Source organism: Rhizoctonia solani, chromosome 5 (assembly GCF_016906535.1).
Source record: "Rhizoctonia solani chromosome 5, complete sequence".
Classification (NCBI taxonomy): Eukaryota; Fungi; Basidiomycota; class Agaricomycetes; order Cantharellales; family Ceratobasidiaceae; genus Rhizoctonia; species Rhizoctonia solani.
The window spans coordinates 721,453-745,624 of record NC_057374.1 but is presented as its reverse complement, the minus strand read 5'-3'; the positions used below and the strand labels follow the sequence as shown (position 1 = coordinate 745,624).

Genomic DNA, 24,172 nt, shown 5'->3' with positions numbered 1-24,172 from the left:
CTAGCTTGTTTAATCGTCCTCCTCGTCACTAGAATCACCCCACGCAGCCTTTAACTCCTCCTTCTTTTCCCCGGCAATACCTTCCAAGACGGTCGGAACTCCAGTTTCCTTCCTCGAAGGAGTTATACCAGGCGTTTTCTTGAACTCTTCAATCCGACGGTGGATAGGCGATTGGCCAACGAGACAAGTGAATATCTCAGTGAATTGTCTGCAGTGATCTATTAGATGCATGGAAACATGCCAGCACTGAAATCGAATACTCACACGGCCCAATTACCGGCACACCACCCCGGAACTTCAAGCTCTAATCTATTCGCCATCGAGGGGTACAAGATAAAGGGTCGCTTTGTAGCTGCCAAAGCGACAAACAATTCGCGCAGGTCGAGTATATGTGCATCTGGGACGGGATCCACACGTGTAATCTCACCCTCTTCTTCGTCTTCGTCAGGTCTAAATATCGGCTTATGGTGTCTATCTTCCGGCCGGCTCAGTGGACGGGTGCGAGAACGCGGAGAGAGCGAACGTCGGTCCCTTTCTGGTTCTTGCACCGGAAAGGCTATTTAATCGTCAGAAAGAAAGAAAGAAAAACAAAGTCGGGTAAACTTCAATGCGAGTGCGTACGTACGTGAGCTCGAGCTCGGGTCCCAGCGTCCACCGTACGCTCTTCCGGGTTTTCCTTCTTCTTGCTTAACATTATGTTCAAACTCGTGTACAGTTTTCGAGTCGAGATCGATATACCGTGCACTGGAAGCACGACGTTGGTTCGATGATGGCCCATTAGGAGGGTGGGTGCTGGAGAAGCGATGTCGGTTATTCATTGGCTTTCAGACCTCGCGCGGTTCTCGGCCGTCGGTCCGCTTGGAACAGGTTCACCAGCCCGTTCGAAACCTAGCAGTTTTCCGACGCCTGAATACCACGATGGAGAGTTGGCGTTGATCCCATGGGAGGATAGGAAGCGACAAGTTCGTGCCCAGTCGTGCGCTATGAGAACAAGGGGTTCTGTACCAGAAAATAAAGCCCGAAGAACGCTGGGTATATTTGATTCGGGTATAGTGATGGATTCTCCATGAGTAAATTCCTATTAAGTAACAAGCCTGAAACGGGTGAAGAATGAATTCAATAAGGGGGCTTACGGCTTTGTCGTTTGACCTCTTTGAGAAGCTAGAATACTCCTCTATGATGTAATATTTTGTATTGCCGGTGATAGGCTCGTGCCAACCAAAGTCAAGAACTTCAACATCCTCGTTCGGAGATGGGTCGTAGGTGTTGGGATCAATCCATAGTGTGAATGAAAAGCAGACGATGCGAAGAGAGGGAGGTAAAGGCGGGATTCCATATATGCCTGGAAGATCTCCTCGACCGGCGTATAGGATCTGCCACAACACCTATCGAGGTGCGTCAAGTACTCGGAACCAAATCAGACAAAAAATAAACGACGCGTACCGTGCTTGCTCAAACATCCCTCTCTCAGGTTTGAGAACTCCCTCCCTGAGGTGCTTGTTTAGTTTCGATCATCACATCCTTTATGCCAGCCTTGATCGGTCTTAGTTCTTTCAGCATATTCGCCAATTCTTTGTCGCTCCCGAATCGAATGGGAGACAAGCTCGCATACAGTCCCGTTGGATAGGGGTCAGGACATGAATGTGAGCGATGGGTCCATCCCATGGCTGGTTTGACGTGAGAATCAAAGTGTACCTCAGGGATAAGGAGTGATATTGCCCCGTGGGGTCGAACCCCTGCTCTTATTTATTGGGATATTCAAATCGGGTATCATGATACGTACCCATTATAAGCTCAATAAAGGGTGTTATTTCATTGCCCTCGGGGTCTGATCTAACCCATAGCGCAGATTTAGGACCCGCAATAGCTTCCACTGCGTGTGGCTCTTGCGCAAACTCGTGATTGTCTCCAAAATCTCGGTGAGGTCTCCTGAACGCAACGAGTTTAACTACGTATTAATTTCGGTATTAAATTTTATTCACCAGTAGTAAGGGCGGAAATGTCCTTGGTATCCTACGACTTGATAAAACCTTTGTGTCATTGTGGAACAAGGTGGTAAAGAGGTAAGGGACGCAAAGTCACGTGCGGGCCGATCAGCCACCCGATCGAATTTGAAATTAAATTTCTGGATCTCTTCGATGGCGCCTCCACAGCGGGTCCGATACAATGCCAAGGCACGAGGATCCCAGGCGGGAGGATCCCACAAGAGGAAAAAGCGAGTGAATAATGATGGAGAGGACTCTAATGCGATCGAGGCTGTTCCTAAGAGCGGACAGCAGAAGGAGGAAGAGCGGAGAGAGAGGATAAGGCAGGAGGTGGGTCCTATTTCTATGGCTTTCGATCCAAATGAATTTATTTCGATTTATTTATGTGCAGCTCGAGGCTCAGTCGACCTCTAAAATGACAAGCAAAAAGCGCAAGCGAATGGAAAGCTATATTGTACGTCGCACTTTCCTGCTATGACACTGGTTTACCTTATCTGGCACAGAACAAAAAACTCAAAAAAGAAGAACGAGTCAAAGTATTAGCCAAACTTGCGTAGGTCATATATCTATATCTGGAAGATAGTGTGGCTGATGTATTCTGATCTGGCCCCTAGCGTTTCACAATCTGACCTGCCTACCTCTCTCAACCTTGCCTCATCCGCTACGCTCGGCACAGGTAGACTCACGTCCCATGCAGAGCGAATAGACAAGTCCGAAGACCTGGCCGTTCGTAAAGCATTCGATGGAGGCAATGGCAGAAGAAAGCGAAGACGATTGGACCCAACCATACATGGTGACGAGGACGAGTCTGGTTCGGATTCGGATAACGGCTCTGTTCCGGAAAGTATACAGGAATCCCCGAAACCGGAACCGGCCAAGTCGACCCCCAGCAACATCTCGCCCAAGCCATCTCTTGGTAGTGCACTCGCTTCCTCTGCACCACCACGGATCATTCCTCGCAAAAATAAATCTGGAATTAGTCGAAAGTTGGCAAGTCTTGATTCTGCTTTTCATTCGCAATCTGAGATTCACGAGTAATCAAATATATAGAGCGCATGGAACCCAACACTGTATAACGTTCAGAAGGAAACCGAGTCGGAATCGAGTTTCGACAGCTCGGATTCGGCGAATGATACCGCGAGCGAGGACGAAGAGGACGAGGAGATGGATGGCTCCAATGCTCCCGCAGAGGATTCTAACTCTGACTCTGGCGACGAGGACTCCAGCTCAGGAGCTGAAGATTCTGGTTCTGGCTCCGATTCTGATACCGGCGCTACCCCTCCTCCCAAGCGTTCATTCAAAGCATGGGCTCAACAACAAATCGACATTTCTAAAGGTCTAGCCCAGCCTTCCACGAGCCAACCCACTGCGGAGGATGAACCTCCTCAACCAACCCCACAACCCATCAACTTCCAACCCAAACTTTCCCGCCCAGCCCCAGGCCAATACCCAGGCCCACTTGGCGCACCGCTCCAAACACCCAGTACATCCCTCCTTCCATCCTCGCCTATGAAAGCTCCCCGAGTAACAGTTGACAGAAGCGAAGAAATCCAAGCTACGAGATTGGAACTCCCCATATTAGCTGAGGAGCAGGAAATAGTCGAGACGGTATTATTGAATAGCGTTGTCATACTCAGTGGTGAGACCGGAAGCGGAAAAACAACTCAGGTCCCGCAATTTCTTTACGAAGCTGGATTTGGTGTACCTGACTCGGGTGCGTTCTTATTTTTTATTCTCTTTTTGGATTTCTGTCTACGCATACTAAGACTAGGCACGATCATTTATAGACAACCCGGGTATGATTGGAATTACTCAGCCGCGTCGAGTGGCAGCTCTTTCGACCGCCTCGCGAGTATCACACGAACTGAACCTCCCGCCGCCCGTCGTCGCGCACCAAGTTCGTTATGCCAAAACCACTTCGCCCGAAACAAGGATTAAATTCATGACCGATGGTGTCCTCTTGCGTGAACTCACTGGAGATTTGATGCTCAGTCGATATTCGGTGGTGATCGTAGATGAAGCTCACGAGAGGGGCGTAAACACGGACGTATTAATTGGAGTACTAAGTCGGGTGGTCAAGTTGCGAGAAAAGTTGTGGAGAGAGGGGAAAGAAGGCGTCAAGGTTCGCTTGTTCCCCTTGGTATTATCTCTTGGTTTTGAAAACTGATAGAACGTAGCCTCTGAGGTTGATCATTATGTCTGCAACACTCCGTCTCTCCGATTTCGCTCAAAACAGCACCCTCTTCTCTACCCCTCCTCCAGTCATTAGTATAACTACCCGCCAGCACCCCGTCACCATTCACTTTGATAGGCGAACCAGGGGCGACTACGTACGTGCTGCAGAGACCAAGGTTGCCAAAATCCATGCGAGACTACCACCGGGCGGGGTGTTGGTATTTATGACTGGTCAGAGGGAGATTGTAGAGCTCTGCGCAAGGCTAGAGAAAAGATTCGGACCGAAAAGGAAGGGTAGAGTGGAAGAAAAAGTGGGAAAAGACAGGAGTATGGGCGCTGCGGAAGGTAAAGGCCATGGAGTTATGGGCGGGCCGGGACTGAAACTAACGTGACGCAGGTGTGGTCGAGTCCGAGGAGGTTGAACTCGGTACTCGGAAAGATGAAGTAGACGACGGAGAAATATCTCAGGCTGAGGAAGATCCAGATGCATTGGATAGTGACGAAGAGTCGGAGAACGAGGAACTGCAAATCGATTCTGAGCAATCGGATGGTACGTTTTTTCTCATTGGTTGAACATTTGTGTTTCGATCTGGCTCACGACTGGACAGTGCCCATGCATATTGTCCCCCTTTATTCACTCTTGCCGAGCGATAAGCAAATGAAAGTGTTCGAGCCCCCGCCAGAGGGTGCGAGATTGGTAGTTGTGGCTACCAACGTGGCTGAGACGTCTTTGACAATTCCCGGAATCCGATATGTTGTTGATACCGGTCGAGCTAAAGAGGTAAATCACCTTCGCCGATCTATTTTTATCTCCCTTAAACTAAGGTAATGCACACCAGCGCCGATTCGACTCAACGTCTGGCCTTCAATCCTTCGACATCTCATGGATCTCCAAAGCCTCAGCAGCCCAACGGTCCGGTCGAGCCGGCCGCACGGGTCCCGGGCATTGTTATCGCCTCTACTCCTCAGCGCTCTACGAATCCCACTTTCCTACACATGCCAAACCCGAGATCGAGCGAATGCCAGTCGAAGGCGTGGTGCTCCAAATGAAAAGCATGGGCATCGACGCGGTCGTCAATTTCCCATTCCCAACGCCCCCTGAGCGAGAATCTCTGAGACGCGCCGAAGTGACGCTCGCGCATTTAGGCGCTCTGGCGGGCGAAGGGAAAGCAGTGGTCGTCGGCGGACAAGTCACGCCTCTTGGCCGAGCGATGAGCTTGTTCCCTGTTTCGCCGAGGTTCTCCAAGATGCTTGTTGTGGGTCGACAAAAGGGATGCCTGCCGTATGTGATTGCGATTGCAGCTGCTTTGAGCGTTGGGGATCCATTCTTGCGCGAAGAGGCGGTAGGAGATGATAATGATGATGGCGAGGAAGAGGATGAGCTAGAGTTGGCACCCGAGTTTAAAGAGATTAGGAATGAGGAGCTGAGGGCTAAGGAGGTTCGGAAAGCGCGAAGGAGGGAGTTTTTCAAATCCCTACAGGTATGTTATAGATGTATGTGTCGCAACTACATATTTACCATATTATTAGGTTCATTCTGCATTTGGAAAGGGTACAAGCGACATTTTCAGGTGGTTATCAGTGATCGGAGCCTATGAATTTGAACACAATCGGGGCCTTGGCACTCTACGGAAAGGCAACGAATCTGCAGTGGAAAAGTTTTGCAGAGAGAATTTCATTAGGCCCAAGGTGAGTGCTGTGTCCTGATTCTGAGCTACACACTAATACAATTTTATCAGGCAATGGAAGAAATTCACAAACTTCGCGGACAAATAGCACACACTGTTATTTCTGCATTCCCAGAGACGGAAAAAGAACTAAGTGGAATAATGAAACCACCTTCGGAGAACCAGGTTAGTGCTACTTCACAAAAATGTATTGCACTCAAAACTCATCTCTTAACCAGATCAAACTTCTCCGGCAAATTATCACGTCGGGATTTATTGACCAGATAGCCGTACGAAAAGACTACATTGAAAAACAAACTGGCGTAAAACGTACTTCGGCGCGAGGTGTACCTTATCAAGCAATCGGAGTCAAAGAGGATGTATTCATTCATCCCTCGTCAGTACTGTTTGCAGGCCCTCCTCCCGACTTTGTCGCTTTTCAAGACGTGGTTCGAACAAGCCGGGTATGGCTCAAAGGTGGGTTCCCTTCTTGAATCGTACCAAGCGGCCGTGCTAACTCAAAGCGCATACAGTCGTCACACGAGTAAATCCATCCTGGTTACCGACATTGGGTCCGAGCCTAAGCACATATTCAAAACCTCTGAAGGTTACTGCTGCCGCTAAGGCTGGAAAGATTGCCGTCGTGCCGCGTTTTGGCCCTCATGAATGGGAACTACCCATGACAACCATTGACAAATAAATATATGGACACTGGTCGTGCATTGTATCATTATATTCTAGTCGATACGTTTTTCTAAAATCCATGAACTGTTTGAGTGCCCATAACCCGGTATGGTTCGGCACCTGAATGTACGCGCCAACCTTATTGCCGACTGTAGCTTCGGTAGCCGCGCGAATGTCGAGCTGTGGGGTTGATCCCTTGTGGGAAAACTGGAGTGGACTCTTGGATTCTATTGCTGCGGTAATATTTTCTCATTAAAGAACTTCATAGAGGCGGGAAAGACCTTGTGCTTTCCCCGCCACCTCCCCTGTTTTGCCAGAATGAGATTGGGTATTCAGTCAAGACTGACACACGAAGTGAAACGCATGGGTTGAAGGCGGGTGCCTCCTAAGTCTTTCCATTTTCACCTCATTCCAAGGAAACCCAGCAAGTCCCCTAGCCAATTCTGAGGAGCACTTGTATCAATTACCTATTCCAGGATTTGGATCCCTCTGCTACTGCGGGTGAATTCAGCTTCCAGACTCAGAAATTCAAGTGAGATGTTAAAGTAATGTATTCGACCAGCCATTATGTCATTATCCGTTACATGTGTACAAAACCTCATCAAACAACGAAATCTACGCAGTTTTGGTAAGTCTGCCTGTCCGTTCGGGAGTACCAGTGGTATTGTAGAACACATTCTCCGGCAGTCTTGCATTTGCCGCTGAGCTCTGGAATAGTGACGTTGAAGTTCTCTGGGTTCTCATATGAGACAAGCACAGTCTTAATACTTTCAGGGAAACGAACCTTGATCCTTAGGGTACGGATAACCAGTAAAGTAAGGATCCCATGCAATCAGAGGCTTGCCAACCATCTTGTTTGTGGCAGTATCGATCTGAACGACGTGTTGGAAAAGGCTCTACGATGTCGGTAAAATATCACTTACAACAGATACGTTCTGCCAAAATCTAATTAGTCGCATTGATAATACTTGAATAAAATGGACTCACTGCATAGCCAACAGGATGGTGGTTCTCAATGTCTAGTACAATGTTCACGACTTGACCAGTCTTGTAGGTTTGGACTTTGTCCTTGTTGTCAGCAAACTAAAATCTTTGTTAGAACTGTTCGATGATGCCGCCAAGAAATTCAGCACACCTGTTGGCCACGGCACAAGAAGAGATTGCATTGCGCCTACAGAAGTGATTTCGTAAATTCCGAGATGGCCATGCATATGTCTAGTGATTTTAGTACTCACGGGCTTGTAGTTGGAATCAATCTTGGCAATCTGGCTTTCAATCGGTCCCTTGACATCTAGATGAATTATTTTATTAACCTTTGGACGAAGTTCGTACACAAGATGGACTTACTGGATTTTTGAGCCGAGACAGCACCTTCACCGCAAGCTGCAATCATGGCACTCCCGAGCTAAATAAGACCATATTAGTTCTATTAAAATTACAATATCGCAAAACATACTGTGCGAGTTGGAGGTTGAGTTACAATGCCATGAGCGACAACGGACGACGCCAAAGTCGCCAAAGTCAATAAACCAGCCAGGAAGCGCATGTCGGAAAGAAGAGTTAGTTGAGATGGGAGTTGGATAAGTGAATGGGTGACCCCGGTGTCAACGTTTCTTTCAATTTATGCGTCGCATGTCATCTAGCAGGAGCTTCATCGGTGGAACCCTACGTTTCATTCATAATTTTATAACCATGTGAGCTACCAAGTAAGCGCATTGCTATCGTCGTGAAGCTCGGCTTTGATCATAGCAACGGACCGCAGCGTCCGCGAATCGTCCGGCGGCCCGCATAATGTGCTCACATTACCCTCACTACCTTTAGGCGTGCCGAATTCGAAGGTGCAGGCTTAGGAACCAAGTCACTAAACTTCTTAAACAGGTTTGTACAGGGATCGCGTCAGCAGCTTCGGAAACATCGAAGATCCTCACATGACAGTATGGAGAAATGCACGAACTCGAGAACTAGCAGCCGATTCATACGACCAATGTGACCAGATGCACCCGCGAATATATTTCATAGATGGAAAACATCCCAATCATTCCTACCAACATTCCTACCGATAACAGGATTCAAGACCAATTATTTACGTAGGTGCGTAATTAACCATTGTGATGTTGACTCCTCGGCATTTAGTGCCGCTCCCAGTGGTTTCAGCCGCCAAGAATCATCCCCAGTTGTGGGGGGATATAATGCCAACGAAGCAAGACTCAGATATGAGTGAAGTGGATCTAGAGGTCTGTAGTTGAGATATACTAAATGAGGAGATTAACTGCCTGCACCCACCTGGCCGCTCATTTGGAACCTTGGCAATTCCTCCAAATTGAAATTGGCATTGTGATATAAACTGGGCGTTTGCTTCGACATCCACGCAGTCCGAGGCTTCGAGAATCTGTGTACTTTAGTATCAAAAATACCGAGACGCGAGTCCATAAACTAACTTTGAGCGAGGCACCACACCAGAAACTGTAGCACGAATCTGGCGTTTTTCCGGTGCGCCCACAGAATCCTGTAGTTTGGTGGTGGCTAAGCCACCTGATAGTTGTCTTCTTTGATTTGCAGTCGAGTCCGGTACCATCCACCAAGGGACATAAATATAGGGATGCCAAGGCACAGTATGTTGTTCCACCTGCATGTGCGTCATGTATATGTAAAATTGTGTAGATACTCCAGCAGCTTACCATGAGCCTCCTCTCCAGGTGATTGCCCATAGCCGCCCTCGTAGCTCTGTACATATGTAAGTATGTTTCCAACAATCTTAATAGATAAGTGTTTCCCATACCCTACATCGATGGATGAACGAGAGAGCTGCCGACGCATCAATACTGGTCCAATCATCCAGGAGGTAACAAATAACAAAGGCAGTATAGACGACTCGAAGGTCTCCAACATCATCACAGGGTATCGCAGAGAAACTGGAATAAGCACGAGATGTGACTGTGTATTAGTGTCAAGACTTAAAAAACGGGCTGAAATTCATACCTTCCATCTGTATTCTGGCAACTAGCCACAAAGCCAAGCAGTGCGCGCTTGTCTAGTTTGGAGAAATCGTCTCGGAGAATCGCAAGCGATAGGATAGCAGCATAGGTCATTATTAAACTCGGTAGAGCTTGGACGGAGGCTTTTGGCTTGAAGAAGGCTGTTTCGTTTGGTTAATGAACCCTGTAGAGAACGATAACAGACTCACATTGGGTTTAGGTAGTACCAAAGAGTCCCCTCCTCTAAATCCGGTACCCTTCGCGGTTTCTGTAAGATACAGTGCATCGGCATGTCGAACGAGTAATCGAAACAGTACTACTCACGTGTATATTGAGCCCAAATCCATTGAGTCCATTCTGCCCGGTCTTTCTCGCTCGACTTGGAAGTAACGACCCCATATAGGTCCATGGCAGCAAGAGAATAGAATGCAATGGCCATCCTTGTTGGAGAGAAGGATCTCACATCGGCAATACCCGTGACATCAAATACCAAGCTTACCTTGAATCATCTGCTTCTACCGCGCCGCTACCGAGCCCACCTAGGCACCGATAGTTGAGCGCAATATGCATATTTCGTGCAAGTGGGCAAAGACTCATGTTTAAGTGACCGTGACAATTAGACTGGGATGAAGGGTTGCGTAAGACAGTTTGTGCAACGTGGGCGTATTGTGAGCACAGCCACCGGCTGATCCCCCACGTGAGAGCCGATATCAAATTCCCAGGGTGTGAATCTTATCTTGATCATGTCCATCACCCTCAGGATCCAAGCGTGCATATTTTCGATCATCCATATCGAAAACAGCACTCTGGGGTTGGCTGCTCTTGTCCCGTCATCGTGTTCAGCCCTTTTATGGTAAGCTCGTGCTCTCAGGCTGAAGCAGCGCCACTCCAGTTCTACATATTCGTATCCCAGATTTCGTAACCTTGTGTCAGTTTTAATCCGACTGCCTACTCTGCCAACTCAAGACGCATAATTACCACTTGCATCCAACGACCTCAATGTCTGAACTGAACTCTCGACTTCTCAATATAGGCATCACCTCCTCTGGTCCTGAACAGCGTACAGAGGCTGAAGAGCGTTGGGCTTCATACGAGCCATACTTATTATCCAAGGGATACCAACTCCGTCCCAGGTACCGCCAGAATTGGGTACCTTCTTGGGAAACAAGCGGAGCGAGTCCGTATGATTGTGAAGATAAGGGGGACACTCTCGTAAGTCACGCGACCTTTCAAGGCATCCAACAAACTGAACGAGCCACGGTACTCTGATAGGCAATTAGAGTGTTAGACGCGACACGACTCTCCGATAACGCTCAGGTCATCCTAAAAATTCACACTCCTTCGTCGGAAGATAGGAGCGGACTTGAGGAAATCGAAATACTCCAGCGGTTCTCCTCCCCCGAATTCAAAGATGACCCGTTGAACCACGTAGTGCCATGCCTAGATGTATTTCCTATTCCAAATATCCCCGAAGGATCTTTCATTGTCATGCCACTTCTCAGCAAGTATAACTTGCCTGAATTCTGGGATCTCAGGGAAGTCTACGATTTTCTGGAACAAATTTTTGAGGTATGTTTTATTCAACTTCTACTCAAATCTTGACTAATAAGGAACGTAGGGCCTAGAGTTTTTACACAGGAATAATGTAGTACACTGGTACTTCCTCGTCTCGATGTAATTTATCTCTTTACTAATCGATTGAAAACTAGTGACATTGCCTCCCCAAATATCCTGATGGACGCACGGCCACTTTACACCGAGCCATTCCATCCCTTTTTCCAAACTCGAGTCTTAGACGGGAAAAGGCCACTGTACCCGACTTATCTGCGCTCCCAGAAACCCGTGCGGTACTATTTTATTGACTTCGGGTATGGTAAACAGTTCAAGGAGGGAGAAGAGAAAAAGGTCATCGGGTGGAAAGCGAGAGAGCAGACACCGGAGCAGGCGGAAGGAATACCATATGATCCGTTCTTGGCGGACATATATCAGCTGGGGGCAATTATCAGAAGGGATCTCATCCCAGTAAGTATACTTAATACCCGTAGTGCTCTGTAATGCTGACCAAAATACAGAGAATTTCTACCCTTCGATTCCTCCTCCCTCTCGCGCGACAAATGACGCACACTACCCCTTCTAAGCGACCATCTCTCGCGGCCGCTCGAAAAGAAATGAACATGCATTTTGCTGGCCTCAGTGGGCGCCAAAAACGTTGGCCTATTGTACCGTTGAACGTCTCGTTCAGGCATAAATGCTTGTTCTTTTTAGCTGGGATGACTGCCGAAGTGTTTGTTTTCTTGAAGGGCCTAATAAGGTTTATTTTCTTGCGCGGTTGATTAGTGTCCTGGCTCGGTCGGTTATCGAGATCGATATTGGGATATGTAGTTACGATGGATTGATACACACAGCTCATACTCCGCTTCGCCATAAGCCCACTCAGCCCCGACTGACATAACCGAAAAGTCAGCAGTTCATATCCATTACATTCCTGAGCCCACAACAGTACAAACAGTAGTGCATACATCCATATATACATCCGTCTATCTTTCCGCCCATCTATAGCTACCATTAGCTAGCCGTGGCTTGGGGTCTGGTCGGCCTTAGTTGAACCTCCACGATACCCCGTTGAGCTTGCCGACGCCTGTCAGGTAGTGGTGAGTGAATACAGCGATATGAATGGCATGGGGAGGGGTGGGGGCGGAAACGAAGAGGACAACACGTGTATGTGAACCACGTGAACAGAAACGTCGACTCACCGAGACCTGCAAACTGCTGGAACGCAGACGGCGACAGGTCGATGTCGTTGTAGCCGCAGGCGTAGCACCGGTCCACGATCCCCACCGTGATCGTCTTGCCTCCGTACGTCACGCTCGCTGTCTTGCCGCACGCCTGGCTGTGGTTCGGGTTGCCGTCTGCGACCGACCCGAGTCGTCGGTGAGTGCATGGTCGACAGGAAACGCGACAGGCTCAGGCTGAGGCGCGTGAATAGTCCACTCACCGATCATCATCTCCTGGAACAGGCTCGTGCCGACGGCTGCGACCCACTCGTCGTCCCGGTTCTGCCAGCCGCACGATCCAATTCCGGCAGACGGGTTGTCTATAGGGGCGTGGAGGGGGAGGAAGGGACGGTCAGTACAAGACGGTCTTGGGGATTGAGGCGGCGATGGTCTTGTTGCGCTTACAGTAGGTAGCCCAGCCGTTGTGTACATCGTAGGGAGCACGAGCAGCGAGGTCGCTCGAGACGGATGCCTCGACCGGAGCTGCGACGGCGGAGCTGGCGAAGCTGAGAGCGGAGGCGAGAACGACGAAAAACTTGGCGATAGCGTACATGTTGGTTTGTGCTGTTAGCGGCTTGTGCTGAGGTGGGTTGCGAATGCAGAAGGCAGTGAGGGACTGGGATGGAGAACTGGCCCGGCGGTGTGGCGTCTTTTTATATTGGCGTATGCAGTATATCGTGCAGCAGAGTGACTGATAGTGGGTATACATGTCCGGCGCTGCAGTCCGCTGATCTCGGTGTGCGCAATGTGTGCACATGTGCACATGTGCACGACAAGTGCATATATGCTAGGCGAGCGCAAACTGCGCGAACCGTAGCAGCGACGTCGCCGAGGATGCCGCCATATTTGTTACACTAGTTGGTTATCTAATCAACATCCCATAGGACTGAGTGTAGTTGATTGCTGCATTCCATGTTGGTGGATGCAAATATAGAACCTTGGGCTTGGCTTGTTGTACTCTGGCGAGTGCGCTTACGCCCCCTGATCAGAATTCGTAGGCTACTGTTGAAATTTAGCTCGGCGCATTTACTTTATTTGACCAATAGGAATACACATTCGCTTAAATTATGTGCGCAAGAAAACCGTTCGATCCAGAAAGCCTATTGGTATGAACGTCATACCGTGGATTAGCGGACTACATCAAAATATGTTTAGATTCATTTCGCACGGACTGTTGATGAAGGCATAATCAGGGAGCGCATGTCGGCCTTTAAGCATACGATCGAATGGGACCCATCAATCCACATTGAAAACGCCAACTGGAACGGAATATCCGATTCTTGCCTCAGGTCATTATACGTAGCACTAATCGACCGGCTAGCCGCCAATCCCACCGGTTGTCAAATCAATCGGAGATTTCGGGTATCAGCACGTTCGTCTCGTTCCATAGAGCTTATCATCTTGCAGGTTACCTGTTATATTTTGCTCACTTTTCGCTTACTCGGAAGTCCTTGGATATGTATCACTATACTCGATGGATTCCAGCTTCCGGTGGCAAAATAAGCGATGGCGCTTATATTCGCCGATCAAAATCTACACATTATTAAATCTAACAAGCCAAGCCCAAGGTTCTATATTTGCATCCACCAACATGGAATGCAGCAATCAACTACACTCAGTCCTATGGGATGTTGATTAGATAACCAACTAGTGTAACAAATATGGCGGCATCCTCGGCGACGTCGCTGCTACGGTTCGCGCAGTTTGCGCTCGCCTAGCATATATGCACTTGTCGTGCACATGTGCACATGTGCACACATTGCGCACACCGAGATCAGCGGACTGCAGCGCCGGACATGTATACCCACTATCAGTCACTCTGCTGCACGATATACTGCATACGCCAATATAAAAAGACGCCACACCGCCGGGCCAGTTCTCCATCCCAGTCCCTCACTGCCTTCTGCATTCGCAACCCACCTCAGCACAAGCCGCTAACAGCACAAACCAACATGTACGCTATCGCCAAGTTTTTCGTCGTTCTCGCCTCCGCTCTCAGCTTCGCCAGCTCCGCCGTCGCAGCTCCGGTCGAGGCATCCGTCTCGAGCGACCTCGCTGCTCGTGCTCCCTACGATGTACACAACGGCTGGGCTACCTACTGTAAGCGCAACAAGACCATCGCCGCCTCAATCCCCAAGACCGTCTTGTACTGACCGTCCCTTCCTCCCCCTCCACGCCCCTATAGACAACCCGTCTGCCGGAATTGGATCGTGCGGCTGGCAGAACCGGGACGACGAGTGGGTCGCAGCCGTCGGCACGAGCCTGTTCCAGGAGATGATGATCGGTGAGTGGACTATTCACGCGCCTCAGCCTGAGCCTGTCGCGTTTCCTGTCGACCATGCACTCACCGACGACTCGGGTCGGTCGCAGACGGCAACCCGAACCACAGCCAGGCGTGCGGCAAGACAGCGAGCGTGACGTACGGAGGCAAGACGATCACGGTGGGGATCGTGGACCGGTGCTACGCCTGCGGCTACAACGACATCGACCTGTCGCCGTCTGCGTTCCAGCAGTTTGCAGGTCTCGGTGAGTCGACGTTTCTGTTCACGTGGTTCACATACACGTGTTGTCCTCTTCGTTTCCGCCCCCACCCCTCCCCATGCCATTCATATCGCTGTATTCACTCACCACTACCTGACAGGCGTCGGCAAGCTCAACGGGGTATCGTGGAGGTTCAACTAAGGCCGACCAGACCCCAAGCCACGGCTAGCTAATGGTAGCTATAGATGGGCGGAAAGATAGACGGATGTATATATGGATGTATGCACTACTGTTTGTACTGTTGTGGGCTCAGGAATGTAATGGATATGAACTGCTGACTTTTCGGTTATGTCAGTCGGGGCTGAGTGGGCTTATGGCGAAGCGGAGTATGAGCTGTGTGTATCAATCCATCGTAACTACATATCCCACTATCGGTCTTAAATAGACCAAGGTGTTTGCCTACTAGTGTTCCCAGCGCCAGTCAGATTGATGATATCGAGACTTATGGCTTCGGCACCATTTGGGCCGCGTTCGGGCTGCACTCCCGCTGGTCGGGCTATAGCATTATGTACAAGCACTCCAACGATAACGGAGGATACCCATGAGGGAGCTCTCAAAATCAAGCATAATAGTACATTTGCTGCGTAGATATTCCGCCTTCACGAATCTTCACATATTGTTTCAACCTGGGTAGATACATTTGCCGCCGCGGCATATGTTATCCTGATAATCTTGCTCCTAGTACTACCTCAAACAAGCCGATCAAGTGCTCCTAGCGATTCGATGAGAAATTAAGACAGGAAAACAGGAAGACAATACCCCATCCCAAATATAAATTATTTCAGATCTATCGTAGAAACATACCTTGTTTGACATATATCACCGTGAACCCAGAAGGTGCGGATAATCCGCACCCTCACTATACTTTGGCCCAAAGGTCACGCGTCTCGGGAATGAGAATAAGGACCCCAGGTCGCGGACAATCCGCATCTTGGGGGAATACAGTGATATATGGCATGCTGCACTCTCACAAGCAAAGTTGAGCTATTCGACGACGCGTCATGATCGATAGCCTAGATGGTAGTTATTTTATCCGATCAAGAAGCATCGTACATGAAGCGAATGAGTACAGGGACAGATGATTGCATTTATTTGGTCGGTAGTAAAAAGTAAAAAGAAGGAAATTAAAAGAGTGATTCTAGTCTGAGGTACGCCCAGAGCCAGAAGAATCCAGCAGCACAGCGACTTGGAAAACAGGATGCATAGGCACCAGGCGTAAGCAAAATGAACTTGGGATAAAATATGGGTCCTCAAATTAATGACGTGAGTATGCGGAAAGGGAACAACTCTGAATCTGTTCTATGCACGCCCTTTCTTGAAGCTTTCTACTGAATCGGCGCCATCGGCGTCCAACTCGGCGTCCTTGTTTGAAGTGTATGTCGCGTGGTTGTCATGCTGAATAACAATGACCTGGTGACCCTGGTACTTTAGGTCAGGAGACATTAGCCGACTGGCAACTGGAACCAAAAGCAAAGCACGACAACCCACCACTTGGTCTCGAGAAGATCTTCGATGGGGCTCGACGTTTGAAACCTTAACTACAGAATCGGTCTGCAAGAGAATCGCCGGTTCCCCTCGGCCCTGTCGAAAGCAGATTATTAGAATATAAGCAGGAACAAATGCCGACGGAACTAATCCAAAAAAGGCCTACCTGGTTTGATGAGATACCTGGAGGGCGGTTAAACTTAACCTGACCATTACTAGAGTTTTGTGATCGTTCCTTCAGGTTGTATGATTCCTCTTCTACGTGAACCACGTTGGTAGGCTCTATATCTCGAGCATTAAGAGTCGCCAAAAGTGTCTAATTAGAGTAAGCTGCTAGTTGTTCAAGGAATCTCAGTCTGACGACGCACATTGGTATATACTATGTCGTATCCATTAGTTATTTTAAAGTGCAATTAAGAAAGATTGATCACTCACACTTTCCAAGGGCCATATTGAAACCAAAGTGGATCAAGTTGTTCATTGTGCAGAAGCAGATCAAATCCACAATGGCAAAGATGCTGGTATGCGAGTGTTCAGAAACTTTGCATACACAGACCTAGGTTACTATTGAATGCACACCTTGTCAATAGGCCTGTGTTGATAGTATACCAAAGAAGCTTGTTAATCAGCGCATCCGTTCTATAGGCAGTATTCAGTAAATGTTGAGTCTGAACTGTGCTTCAAGCTAGACTTACCGACCGAAACCAGTTCGCTGTGTCATGAGGGCGTTGGACAACATGTACACGATCACAACATCACATAACGACGCGCCTCCGAGCCATAAACCAACAAGCCACTGTATGTGACAAAGGAAACGTGAGTGGAACGGATTCAGGGAAAATATAAATATGAAGCACACCCTATACTCGATAAAGCGTGAAAACCTCCCAAGGACAAACGTCATCACAAATGACGTGAAACCGAATACAAGGCCCATAGTCGCAAGCACACCCTAGAATTAGTAGAAATTAGGCCAGTTAGTATGATGCACTTCCGCTATTGGGTGGTGACCGGATCAGGTAGTTGAAGATGATTGGATTTACAATTATAGCCCCAAGTAATTGGGTTTTTCGAGTAGTAGTGAGCCGAGATCCGATACGCCTAGTGACTGCGTAATTTGGAGATCAGAATGTTTTGTAATTGATATGAGTAAAGGTGAGGCATACAGAACCATGCCCGTCGAGCAAAGAAACTGGTGAATTGGTCGATCAGATTGGTAAGGAATAGTAAGCACACGATAGAATGGAATAAATGCTTACGCCTGAACCATAAATGTAATTACTGCGGTGAAGAAGACCTCAAACTAACAGAAAACGTATTAGTATTTGAGCAATCAGGGAGTTCGGGACCGTACATTCAGAGACCTAACCGCACATAAACAGTTAGTTCCATCAAGCTACACACGCTGCACTGTAACTTACCAGTTGTTGAACTGTAAAGCGGCCGGGTTGGCATAGTTTATGATGGTGTAATGGTATTGCATATGGCAGATACATATCGTTTGAAGTGTATCCATAACCCTGAAAGGCCATGAGTGACTACTGTCATGGAAGCGAAGTTGAAGAGATTTACCACAATATCAGAACCTTTTTGAAAGAAGCGTTTATCAACATGATCAGGAGGGAAAGTTATATTTACTCACAAACCACCGATCAAACGTACTGTCGTGCACATACTTGTACCAGTATATGTACGTTTGGAGGGTGAGAATTCCGTACAAGCTTCATCGTAATGAGGTATGTGACGAAGTGCACATTTAAAGGGAGGACATACAATGTTGATACCACGACGCCGATGTAGGTCGCACCAAACAAGGAATCCATTTCACCCATCGCAACGAGATGTGGGGCTCGAAGGTCGAAGACAAATAAAAAGTGTGCTTGTGCGAATAATATCACACTTCACAAACCGGTTTCTCTGAGCTAGCGAGTGCAGTTAAGTACTCTGGCCTATGCAATCGAGGGGCGATAGAGGAGGCACATACATGCTCCAAATATTTCAAGTTTTTATACTAGTTCTTCAATCAAAAGAATGTGAATTGGCTCTCAAGGAAGCAAGTTTGCCGTGATGAGGGAATGAAGTAGAACTTCTAGCTCACTCTGGGATAAACTTGGAGTTGGAAATAGCCGACGCCGAGAATCGAAGGGGAACATCAGCCTCGGCTCCGTTTTGGTCAAGCCTAGGGAGGATAAAGTCAGGCTCAGTATATTCATCTACAAGATCCCCATGATCGTGCTTTACGCAGTGGACAGAAACTCATTGGGAGTATCCACCAAATTGAAATCATCTATACCCGGAGGCTCTAAGGTAGCATAGGAATCACCATGCATTTACAGAAAGGCATGCAGAAATCTCGGGGACAGGCACTGAAATTGTGTGGATAAGGGCGGCCCACTCCTGTAGATAGTCGGCAACCTTATGGTATACATAAGCAGCTTTTGGATTTGCTAAGCTCCAGGTCAAGCATGGGTGTCTTCCGCAATTTCAACCGCGGCTCATACGCCGCAAATGCAGCTGTATTTTTCCTGTGCTTTGCAAGGCTCCGTCTGTGGGGGGAGTCGCGTGCTACCATGTTGTGGCCCAGAATAATTACACGCTTTGGATCATATAGAGAGTTCTACTAGAATGTAAAGATCAGCTTTTAAGCTTAGGAGGTTAATCAAATGATTGCGAAATCGTGACAATTCCGAAGCGAATTTCACTCGATCGTCCACTGTAAATCTCACGACCAGTTCCGGAGTTCCTTATTGGCAATACCCGGTAGTTTTTGGTTCCTCCGCACTCGGTTGCGAGCAAGTAAAGGGGTGTATGAACAGTGGTGGTGGTGGGAATGCGTATATCTCCCCAGATGTTATATACATGTATAGCCAAATCGGTTCCAACTAGGCGAAAGACCTAACCCTATTAGACTGCGGCGGATCAGACAAGGACATCAGCGGATCTACACACACGCATTACGCGGGTATGTGGACATTTCTTACAAAAAGCGTGTAGCCGAGATGAAGTAAGCGATGGATGCTCCCCTCAAGTCACCAATGTTCCTGCCGAATAGAATATTTATATCTGCGTAAGCTGCATCGTAGATATAAACCATGTCTCCATATGATATATGCATGATTATGCGCCAGGTGCATATTGCTCAAACTACACGCCGTGTACCTGCCCTTTTCGTTTGACTCGATAGTTACGTTCTGATCTCACTTGGGCATCCTATAATTATTTCTGTTTTGGTTATAATTAGCGTTATTGAGCAGTTTGCCAGATCCCATATAATCACAATTAATGGAAATATGTCCCAATAAATATTCGTCACGTGGCTCAAGTATGTGATGTAATCAATATTTGTGAGCCTGCCTCCCCACCCACTCAAAGATCTGTGCCAAAATCTGAAATTTGCCACAACCGAGGCTTTTTCACAGAACGCACATTTGGGCCCCTTTTTCCACTAAGCTCAGACGTCACTACGGCAATGAATTCAGAAGACCTCAATAAGCTAAGCCATGACTTTGAGGCAGAAAGCGAGTTGCGCGACGTGGGTGATTCACTCTGAATGATCCCGAACTTACCGTAACCACACGCCGGTGTGTTCTAGACTATAAGGAAGGAAGTAATGGAGCTGGACCGGAAGTCTCGGAATGCAAGCGGAATCATGAACCGTATTCATTCGACTCTAGAACGTAAGCACCGTCGTTTTCCCTCGCCAGTTCTCTCGTCTTATGAACATACGCACATTAGTACAACGTTTAACCGATTCATCTTCCTCCATTACGAAAAGCTGTTACGAGGAGTTTGCTAAGATTGCTTCCGTTGTCCCACCAAACCAATTCTGGAGGTACATTACCACTAATACATACCCACTGGCTCTGGCTCATGCAGTCTCAAGGTGGAAAGATATGTGGACTCGCTCCCTTCAAAATATCATATTTGTCACAGCCTTAAACGAATACCTCACAACAGAGCGTCTTCTTACTTTACCAGAGTGTGAACAGCTCCTGGGTGGTACGTTTTGTGCTTCTTGGATGTGACACCATGTTTGATCTACCTGCCTTCAGTGGATCCGGAGTGGAAAGGGAGATTCCAGATTCCTTCAGAGGACTATCTTCATGGTATCATTGCCCTGGTCAACGAATTGGTACGCTGTAAACTCGCACTGGCGCTGCGTTGTTATTTACTCGCGACTTCAATTAGTCGAGACTGGCGGTAAATGCAGTAACCCTTGGTGATTTTAATCGACCAGTCCAGATTTCCATTTTCGTCCGTGACTTATATTCTGGTTTCTCGTTGGTATGCATTTAGCTTATTCAATCTCGACGATTATACTAAGAATTCGGAAGCTTAATCTCAAAAATGACAGTCTGCGGCGTAGGTTCGACTCGTAAGTTCCTTCATATAATGCTGCTTCTGGAATTTGAGCGTAACCAACTCCAGCCTAAAATACGATATGAAGAAGATTGAGGAAGGTGAGTGTATTCTTGGATCCGGTTACTCAGTTACTGGACCACCTTTATTAGTTTTGTACGACGTATCCCTCCGCAAACTCGTCCCGCCGGAGAATGTTCCACAGGTGCAATCCTAAAACACGATGCACACTCAAGTTTGGAACATCGCGAGGAAATTCTAAATCTTCTTTGTGGCCCGGAGCTATGTTTCACTAAAGATGATAGAATCCACCCTGAGTGGCGCATCCACGAGATGCACACGAAATGATCAACCTATCGCATTGATCCAAACCTAAATACAAACTCGTATTCTCCTAGTCGTATCGCCCTTTCCCAAGGGAGAAGTTATTCGAGACCTTCTTGTAAAGGAATTCACCATAAACCACTGATTGATATCGTTCTTCTGCTTTGCCTTGAACCTCTGGTAGACGAAGTGCTGCAGGAAGAGGTTCCACAAGTGCGTCGAAGTTGGGTTCGAAAAAGAACGGAACTCTTGGAAGTTCTTGTAAGCGAATCAGCCGATAAACGCCGTACAGTGGACACTCACGAAACGCTACAGGTTGGTTAATACGAATTAATAGATTATAAAAAGCACTAGCCTACTTACCGGAAATTAGTGCCTCGATGAACTACTCTGTGAATTGTGCTCTTGTACAGGCCGTTCGTCCAGATCTGCTCGAAGGTCAAGGATTTAACGGTGCCAAAGCTTCCTAATCCCAATTTGTTTTATGGACTCACTTCCCACATCTCACCGATGTTACACACTACGCAACCAGGGATAGGATCTGCATTGATCCACTCGCCTGGGCCTGCTTCCTCAAGATTTTCGGTCTTTGCTGCATGGCGGAAAACTTGAAGTGCCCTAGGAGTAGGATCCGCGAAGAGGAGGCTTTGTAATATAAGGTGAATATATGCTCTAGCACTAGAGCGTGAATGATCTCACGTTAGACACCCGTAGTCTCTATTTGTGAGAACCATCTCAGCTGAATAGTGTTAAAAATAGATTGGCATAGCTTACTTATGCGCGCCGCAGGATATACCATCGGCCTCGTCTTTGAGTGGTGGGTAGCCTAAATACGCTTAAACGGGACATTCATCAGAGAAAATCATAGAATATCTCACCAATAACTCTCATCACCCAGAAACTATCGTCGATCTTTGCCCTCAAGTCCAGCCACTCTTCTCCGGTCATCCCCAAACCATCCGCCATACTATTCAAGCGCTCGATCAAAGATCAGACGTCATACAGAATACCCCACTCACGCTTCCATTACTACAAAACCTAGCTCTTTCATCTGAACAATCCACTTTTCGTACGCGCTTCTGAAGCCAGGAAGGTCTTCGTCAGTTGGCCATTGGTTCTCTCCCCAGAGGGGTTTGGTCTTGTCTGGTTTGGCTACCGGAGCATAAAAATCGAGGCCTTCGTGCATGTCTGTCTTTCCTTGGGTTATGTTTTCTGTATAACAAATAATTTCAACAATGTATACGACTTTCGATTTATACGGATGTCCAAGCTCAACTTACCTCCCAGTCTCTGATACCCTGCGATAGAATCAAGCATAAACGTTCCAGAATCAGCCAGGTCCTAGTATGCCGCCTTGACTCACCCCTTGCTAGATCCTGATTTTGGATATGCAGAGCATCTTTTACCTCCTGCTTAAGCCTGAAAAACTGGTGACCAAGTTCCGCAAGTTCGTTTGTCTGAGCTTCCTCGATCAGACTTGCGATATTGAGATAGAAGAAACCAAAGTCGCGGCAGGCTGCATGCAAAGCCTTTGCAGTCTGTTGGCGTGCCTCGGGAGTGTTGTTCGGGTGGTTTGGGATATATGATGAGACGTCGATAATGGGGAGAGTATCGGCATCAGGAGGTAACGCGGTATTGGGCTCTGGAAGAGGTACAGAGCCGTTGATGGTAGTCGAAATTGTGACAGACATGATAATAACAGAACGTGTGTATATGCACGGATTGCCGGTATTCGATTCTGGAAGTGCGTCGCGGCGAAAAGAGCTCAGCTTAGGTGGACTTTGGACCTCCCAACTTGCTTGCGTAAGTTAACGTACGGGATAACGTTAGCCAGCTGAGCATATTACAAATTAGATGACAAAGCCAGTGGCTATAGCCACTTGATCATTTGGTGTGTCTGAATGGCATTTTTGATGTCATTCGTATCGTGAGACGAGATATAAGAGGCTTTAGGGTCTTGAGTGCCATCCAACGGACAGAGACACTAACACATATGTCTCGTGGTTGCTGTACTTGCTTGTGGCAGTGTGATATTCATGCCCGATCAAATTGAACTTGGCATCGATTTCTATATTATGCAGTGCCCTAATGAGCGCCCACTGCCCGAAATTAATAGCAGTACTAGACGCTTTCGAGTGGTAAACTATTAGAAAACTGGGGTAAATGGGCAGAGTACACGCCAAGACTACGTAACGATCGAATCGGTGGCTATGCGAACTATAGTCTGGATGGTCTGGCTGTATGCTAAGGAGTTGCTAATCCGATCAGCGTGTTTGCCCCTGGCCATGGCTACATGAGCTGGGAAGACTGTTGCACACATGCCCGAGCACACCATAAAAACCGCGGCTGGTGTTCTGTTCATCCACCTCCCTCCCCTCTTCCGCTCTCACATATTTTCTTATATCCACCTTCTACGACACTACCAATGATGATTCTCAACCTACTATTTGTATCACTCACCGCCACTCTCGCTCTTACATCAGTTATCGCCAACCCACTCCCATCCGGCGCCGATCAAATTAACGCTGAACTCGAAGCACGGGGAGATTGGCATTACCCCAAAACTCACCGTGTTATTGTTGGGGCTGGAGGAAAGTTTCGATACGATCCAGAGTATGTGAGCGCCAAGATCGGAGATTACATCAAATTCGAGTTGTAAGTGTTATATGGCTCCCAAAATTGATCCATAGAAAGTATTCATAATTTACAATCAAATAGCCATCCCAAGAACCACACCGTCACGGAGAGTTCTTTCAGCCAACCGTGTAATCGCATTGATGGTGGTTTCCGTACTGGATTGTGAGTCCTGCTTGAAGTAGGCCATTAGAAGGAGTGACGAGTTTGTTTTGGGCAGCGTCCCTGTTCCGCCAGGCACCAAACATTTCCCGACTAAAGTATTCAAAGTTGCTGACGTGAGTGCATACCCAACTCAAATTAAACTATCAACCTGAGAATGTGACGCCCTTTTCTTTCAGGACAAGCCTCACTGGTTTTACTGTGGCCAGACTGGCCATTGTGCCGATGGAATGGTCTTTGCCGTATGTTCCAATTCGTAAGAACTACTCGGCTGCCGCTAACCTTAGATGAAGGTGAACCCACCTCACAAGGGCAATACATTCCACAAGTTTAGGGAGACAGCCAAGTCATATGGAAAGTAAGGTTTTCACAGGTGGAGGGCAGGAAGATGATGCACCGCAGTTGCA

At 47.8% G+C, this 24,172-nt stretch overlaps 11 protein-coding genes across 11 annotated transcripts; 5 read left to right on the top strand and 6 right to left on the bottom strand.

The window, feature by feature from the left end:
* Positions 1 to 9: 9 nt before the first annotated feature.
* On the bottom strand, positions 10 to 2,041 carry RhiXN_09030 (uncharacterized protein; the record flags this gene model as incomplete). The annotated part of the gene is made up of 8 exons (XM_043328846.1): positions 10 to 208; positions 265 to 556; positions 626 to 744; positions 831 to 1,078; positions 1,134 to 1,385; positions 1,519 to 1,736; positions 1,784 to 1,929; positions 1,983 to 2,041. 8 exons carry the CDS (start codon positions 2,039 to 2,041, stop codon positions 10 to 12), a joined length of 1,533 nt encoding a protein of 510 aa, XP_043180292.1.
* Positions 2,042 to 2,138: 97 nt separating this feature from the next.
* RhiXN_09029 (Helicase associated domain (HA2)) lies at positions 2,139 to 6,527 on the top strand (the record flags this gene model as incomplete). Its single annotated transcript, XM_043328845.1, has 14 exons — positions 2,139 to 2,315; positions 2,377 to 2,439; positions 2,489 to 2,538; positions 2,600 to 2,971; positions 3,038 to 3,699; positions 3,773 to 4,107; positions 4,163 to 4,505; positions 4,558 to 4,710; positions 4,769 to 4,941; positions 5,000 to 5,641; positions 5,691 to 5,849; positions 5,900 to 6,013; positions 6,067 to 6,304; positions 6,361 to 6,527. 14 exons carry the CDS (start codon positions 2,139 to 2,141, stop codon positions 6,525 to 6,527), a joined length of 3,648 nt encoding a protein of 1,215 aa, XP_043180291.1.
* A 585-nt stretch (positions 6,528 to 7,112) lies between these two features.
* RhiXN_09028 (Lytic polysaccharide mono-oxygenase, cellulose-degrading) lies at positions 7,113 to 8,057 on the bottom strand (the record flags this gene model as incomplete). Its single annotated transcript, XM_043328844.1, has 8 exons — positions 7,113 to 7,243; positions 7,296 to 7,383; positions 7,435 to 7,446; positions 7,499 to 7,594; positions 7,647 to 7,682; positions 7,747 to 7,802; positions 7,859 to 7,916; positions 7,968 to 8,057. The coding sequence occupies 8 exons, from the start codon at positions 8,055 to 8,057 to the stop codon at positions 7,113 to 7,115; spliced, it is 567 nt and encodes a 188-aa protein (XP_043180290.1).
* Positions 8,058 to 8,590: 533 nt separating this feature from the next.
* RhiXN_09027 (terpenoid cyclase) lies at positions 8,591 to 10,083 on the bottom strand (the record flags this gene model as incomplete). Its single annotated transcript, XM_043328843.1, has 9 exons — positions 8,591 to 8,739; positions 8,795 to 8,900; positions 8,950 to 9,137; positions 9,190 to 9,235; positions 9,291 to 9,423; positions 9,491 to 9,636; positions 9,696 to 9,754; positions 9,811 to 9,926; positions 9,986 to 10,083. The coding sequence occupies 9 exons, from the start codon at positions 10,081 to 10,083 to the stop codon at positions 8,591 to 8,593; spliced, it is 1,041 nt and encodes a 346-aa protein (XP_043180289.1).
* Positions 10,084 to 10,485: 402 nt separating this feature from the next.
* Positions 10,486 to 11,819, top strand: RhiXN_09026 (Tyrosine kinase specific for activated; the record flags this gene model as incomplete). Its single annotated transcript, XM_043328842.1, has 5 exons — positions 10,486 to 10,698; positions 10,759 to 11,055; positions 11,105 to 11,142; positions 11,196 to 11,508; positions 11,559 to 11,819. 5 exons carry the CDS (start codon positions 10,486 to 10,488, stop codon positions 11,817 to 11,819), a joined length of 1,122 nt encoding a protein of 373 aa, XP_043180288.1.
* Positions 11,820 to 12,083: 264 nt separating this feature from the next.
* RhiXN_09025 (uncharacterized protein) lies at positions 12,084 to 12,813 on the bottom strand (the record flags this gene model as incomplete). The annotated part of the gene is made up of 4 exons (XM_043328841.1): positions 12,084 to 12,124; positions 12,240 to 12,395; positions 12,482 to 12,580; positions 12,666 to 12,813. 4 exons carry the CDS (start codon positions 12,811 to 12,813, stop codon positions 12,084 to 12,086), a joined length of 444 nt encoding a protein of 147 aa, XP_043180287.1.
* A 1,399-nt stretch (positions 12,814 to 14,212) lies between these two features.
* Positions 14,213 to 14,942, top strand: RhiXN_09024 (uncharacterized protein; the record flags this gene model as incomplete). The annotated part of the gene is made up of 4 exons (XM_043328840.1): positions 14,213 to 14,360; positions 14,446 to 14,544; positions 14,631 to 14,786; positions 14,902 to 14,942. The coding sequence occupies 4 exons, from the start codon at positions 14,213 to 14,215 to the stop codon at positions 14,940 to 14,942; spliced, it is 444 nt and encodes a 147-aa protein (XP_043180286.1).
* Positions 14,943 to 16,100: 1,158 nt separating this feature from the next.
* RhiXN_09023 (uncharacterized protein) lies at positions 16,101 to 18,118 on the bottom strand (the record flags this gene model as incomplete). The annotated part of the gene is made up of 16 exons (XM_043328839.1): positions 16,101 to 16,226; positions 16,290 to 16,382; positions 16,453 to 16,602; positions 16,655 to 16,665; positions 16,722 to 16,804; positions 16,866 to 16,925; positions 16,982 to 17,082; positions 17,146 to 17,238; positions 17,330 to 17,394; positions 17,453 to 17,478; positions 17,546 to 17,589; positions 17,641 to 17,650; positions 17,708 to 17,806; positions 17,859 to 17,872; positions 17,929 to 18,007; positions 18,060 to 18,118. 16 exons carry the CDS (start codon positions 18,116 to 18,118, stop codon positions 16,101 to 16,103), a joined length of 1,113 nt encoding a protein of 370 aa, XP_043180285.1.
* A 1,637-nt stretch (positions 18,119 to 19,755) lies between these two features.
* RhiXN_09022 (Translin) lies at positions 19,756 to 20,862 on the top strand (the record flags this gene model as incomplete). Its single annotated transcript, XM_043328838.1, has 8 exons — positions 19,756 to 19,818; positions 19,879 to 19,963; positions 20,022 to 20,285; positions 20,339 to 20,418; positions 20,475 to 20,570; positions 20,621 to 20,661; positions 20,715 to 20,746; positions 20,798 to 20,862. The coding sequence occupies 8 exons, from the start codon at positions 19,756 to 19,758 to the stop codon at positions 20,860 to 20,862; spliced, it is 726 nt and encodes a 241-aa protein (XP_043180284.1).
* A 177-nt stretch (positions 20,863 to 21,039) lies between these two features.
* RhiXN_09021 (uncharacterized protein) lies at positions 21,040 to 22,660 on the bottom strand (the record flags this gene model as incomplete). Its single annotated transcript, XM_043328837.1, has 10 exons — positions 21,040 to 21,217; positions 21,273 to 21,278; positions 21,333 to 21,397; positions 21,464 to 21,614; positions 21,669 to 21,686; positions 21,744 to 21,795; positions 21,848 to 21,936; positions 21,989 to 22,181; positions 22,250 to 22,267; positions 22,333 to 22,660. 10 exons carry the CDS (start codon positions 22,658 to 22,660, stop codon positions 21,040 to 21,042), a joined length of 1,098 nt encoding a protein of 365 aa, XP_043180283.1.
* A 734-nt stretch (positions 22,661 to 23,394) lies between these two features.
* Positions 23,395 to 24,127, top strand: RhiXN_09020 (uncharacterized protein; the record flags this gene model as incomplete). Its single annotated transcript, XM_043328836.1, has 5 exons — positions 23,395 to 23,624; positions 23,688 to 23,768; positions 23,824 to 23,881; positions 23,945 to 24,007; positions 24,059 to 24,127. The coding sequence occupies 5 exons, from the start codon at positions 23,395 to 23,397 to the stop codon at positions 24,125 to 24,127; spliced, it is 501 nt and encodes a 166-aa protein (XP_043180282.1).
* Between the last annotated feature and the right edge of the window lie 45 nt (positions 24,128 to 24,172).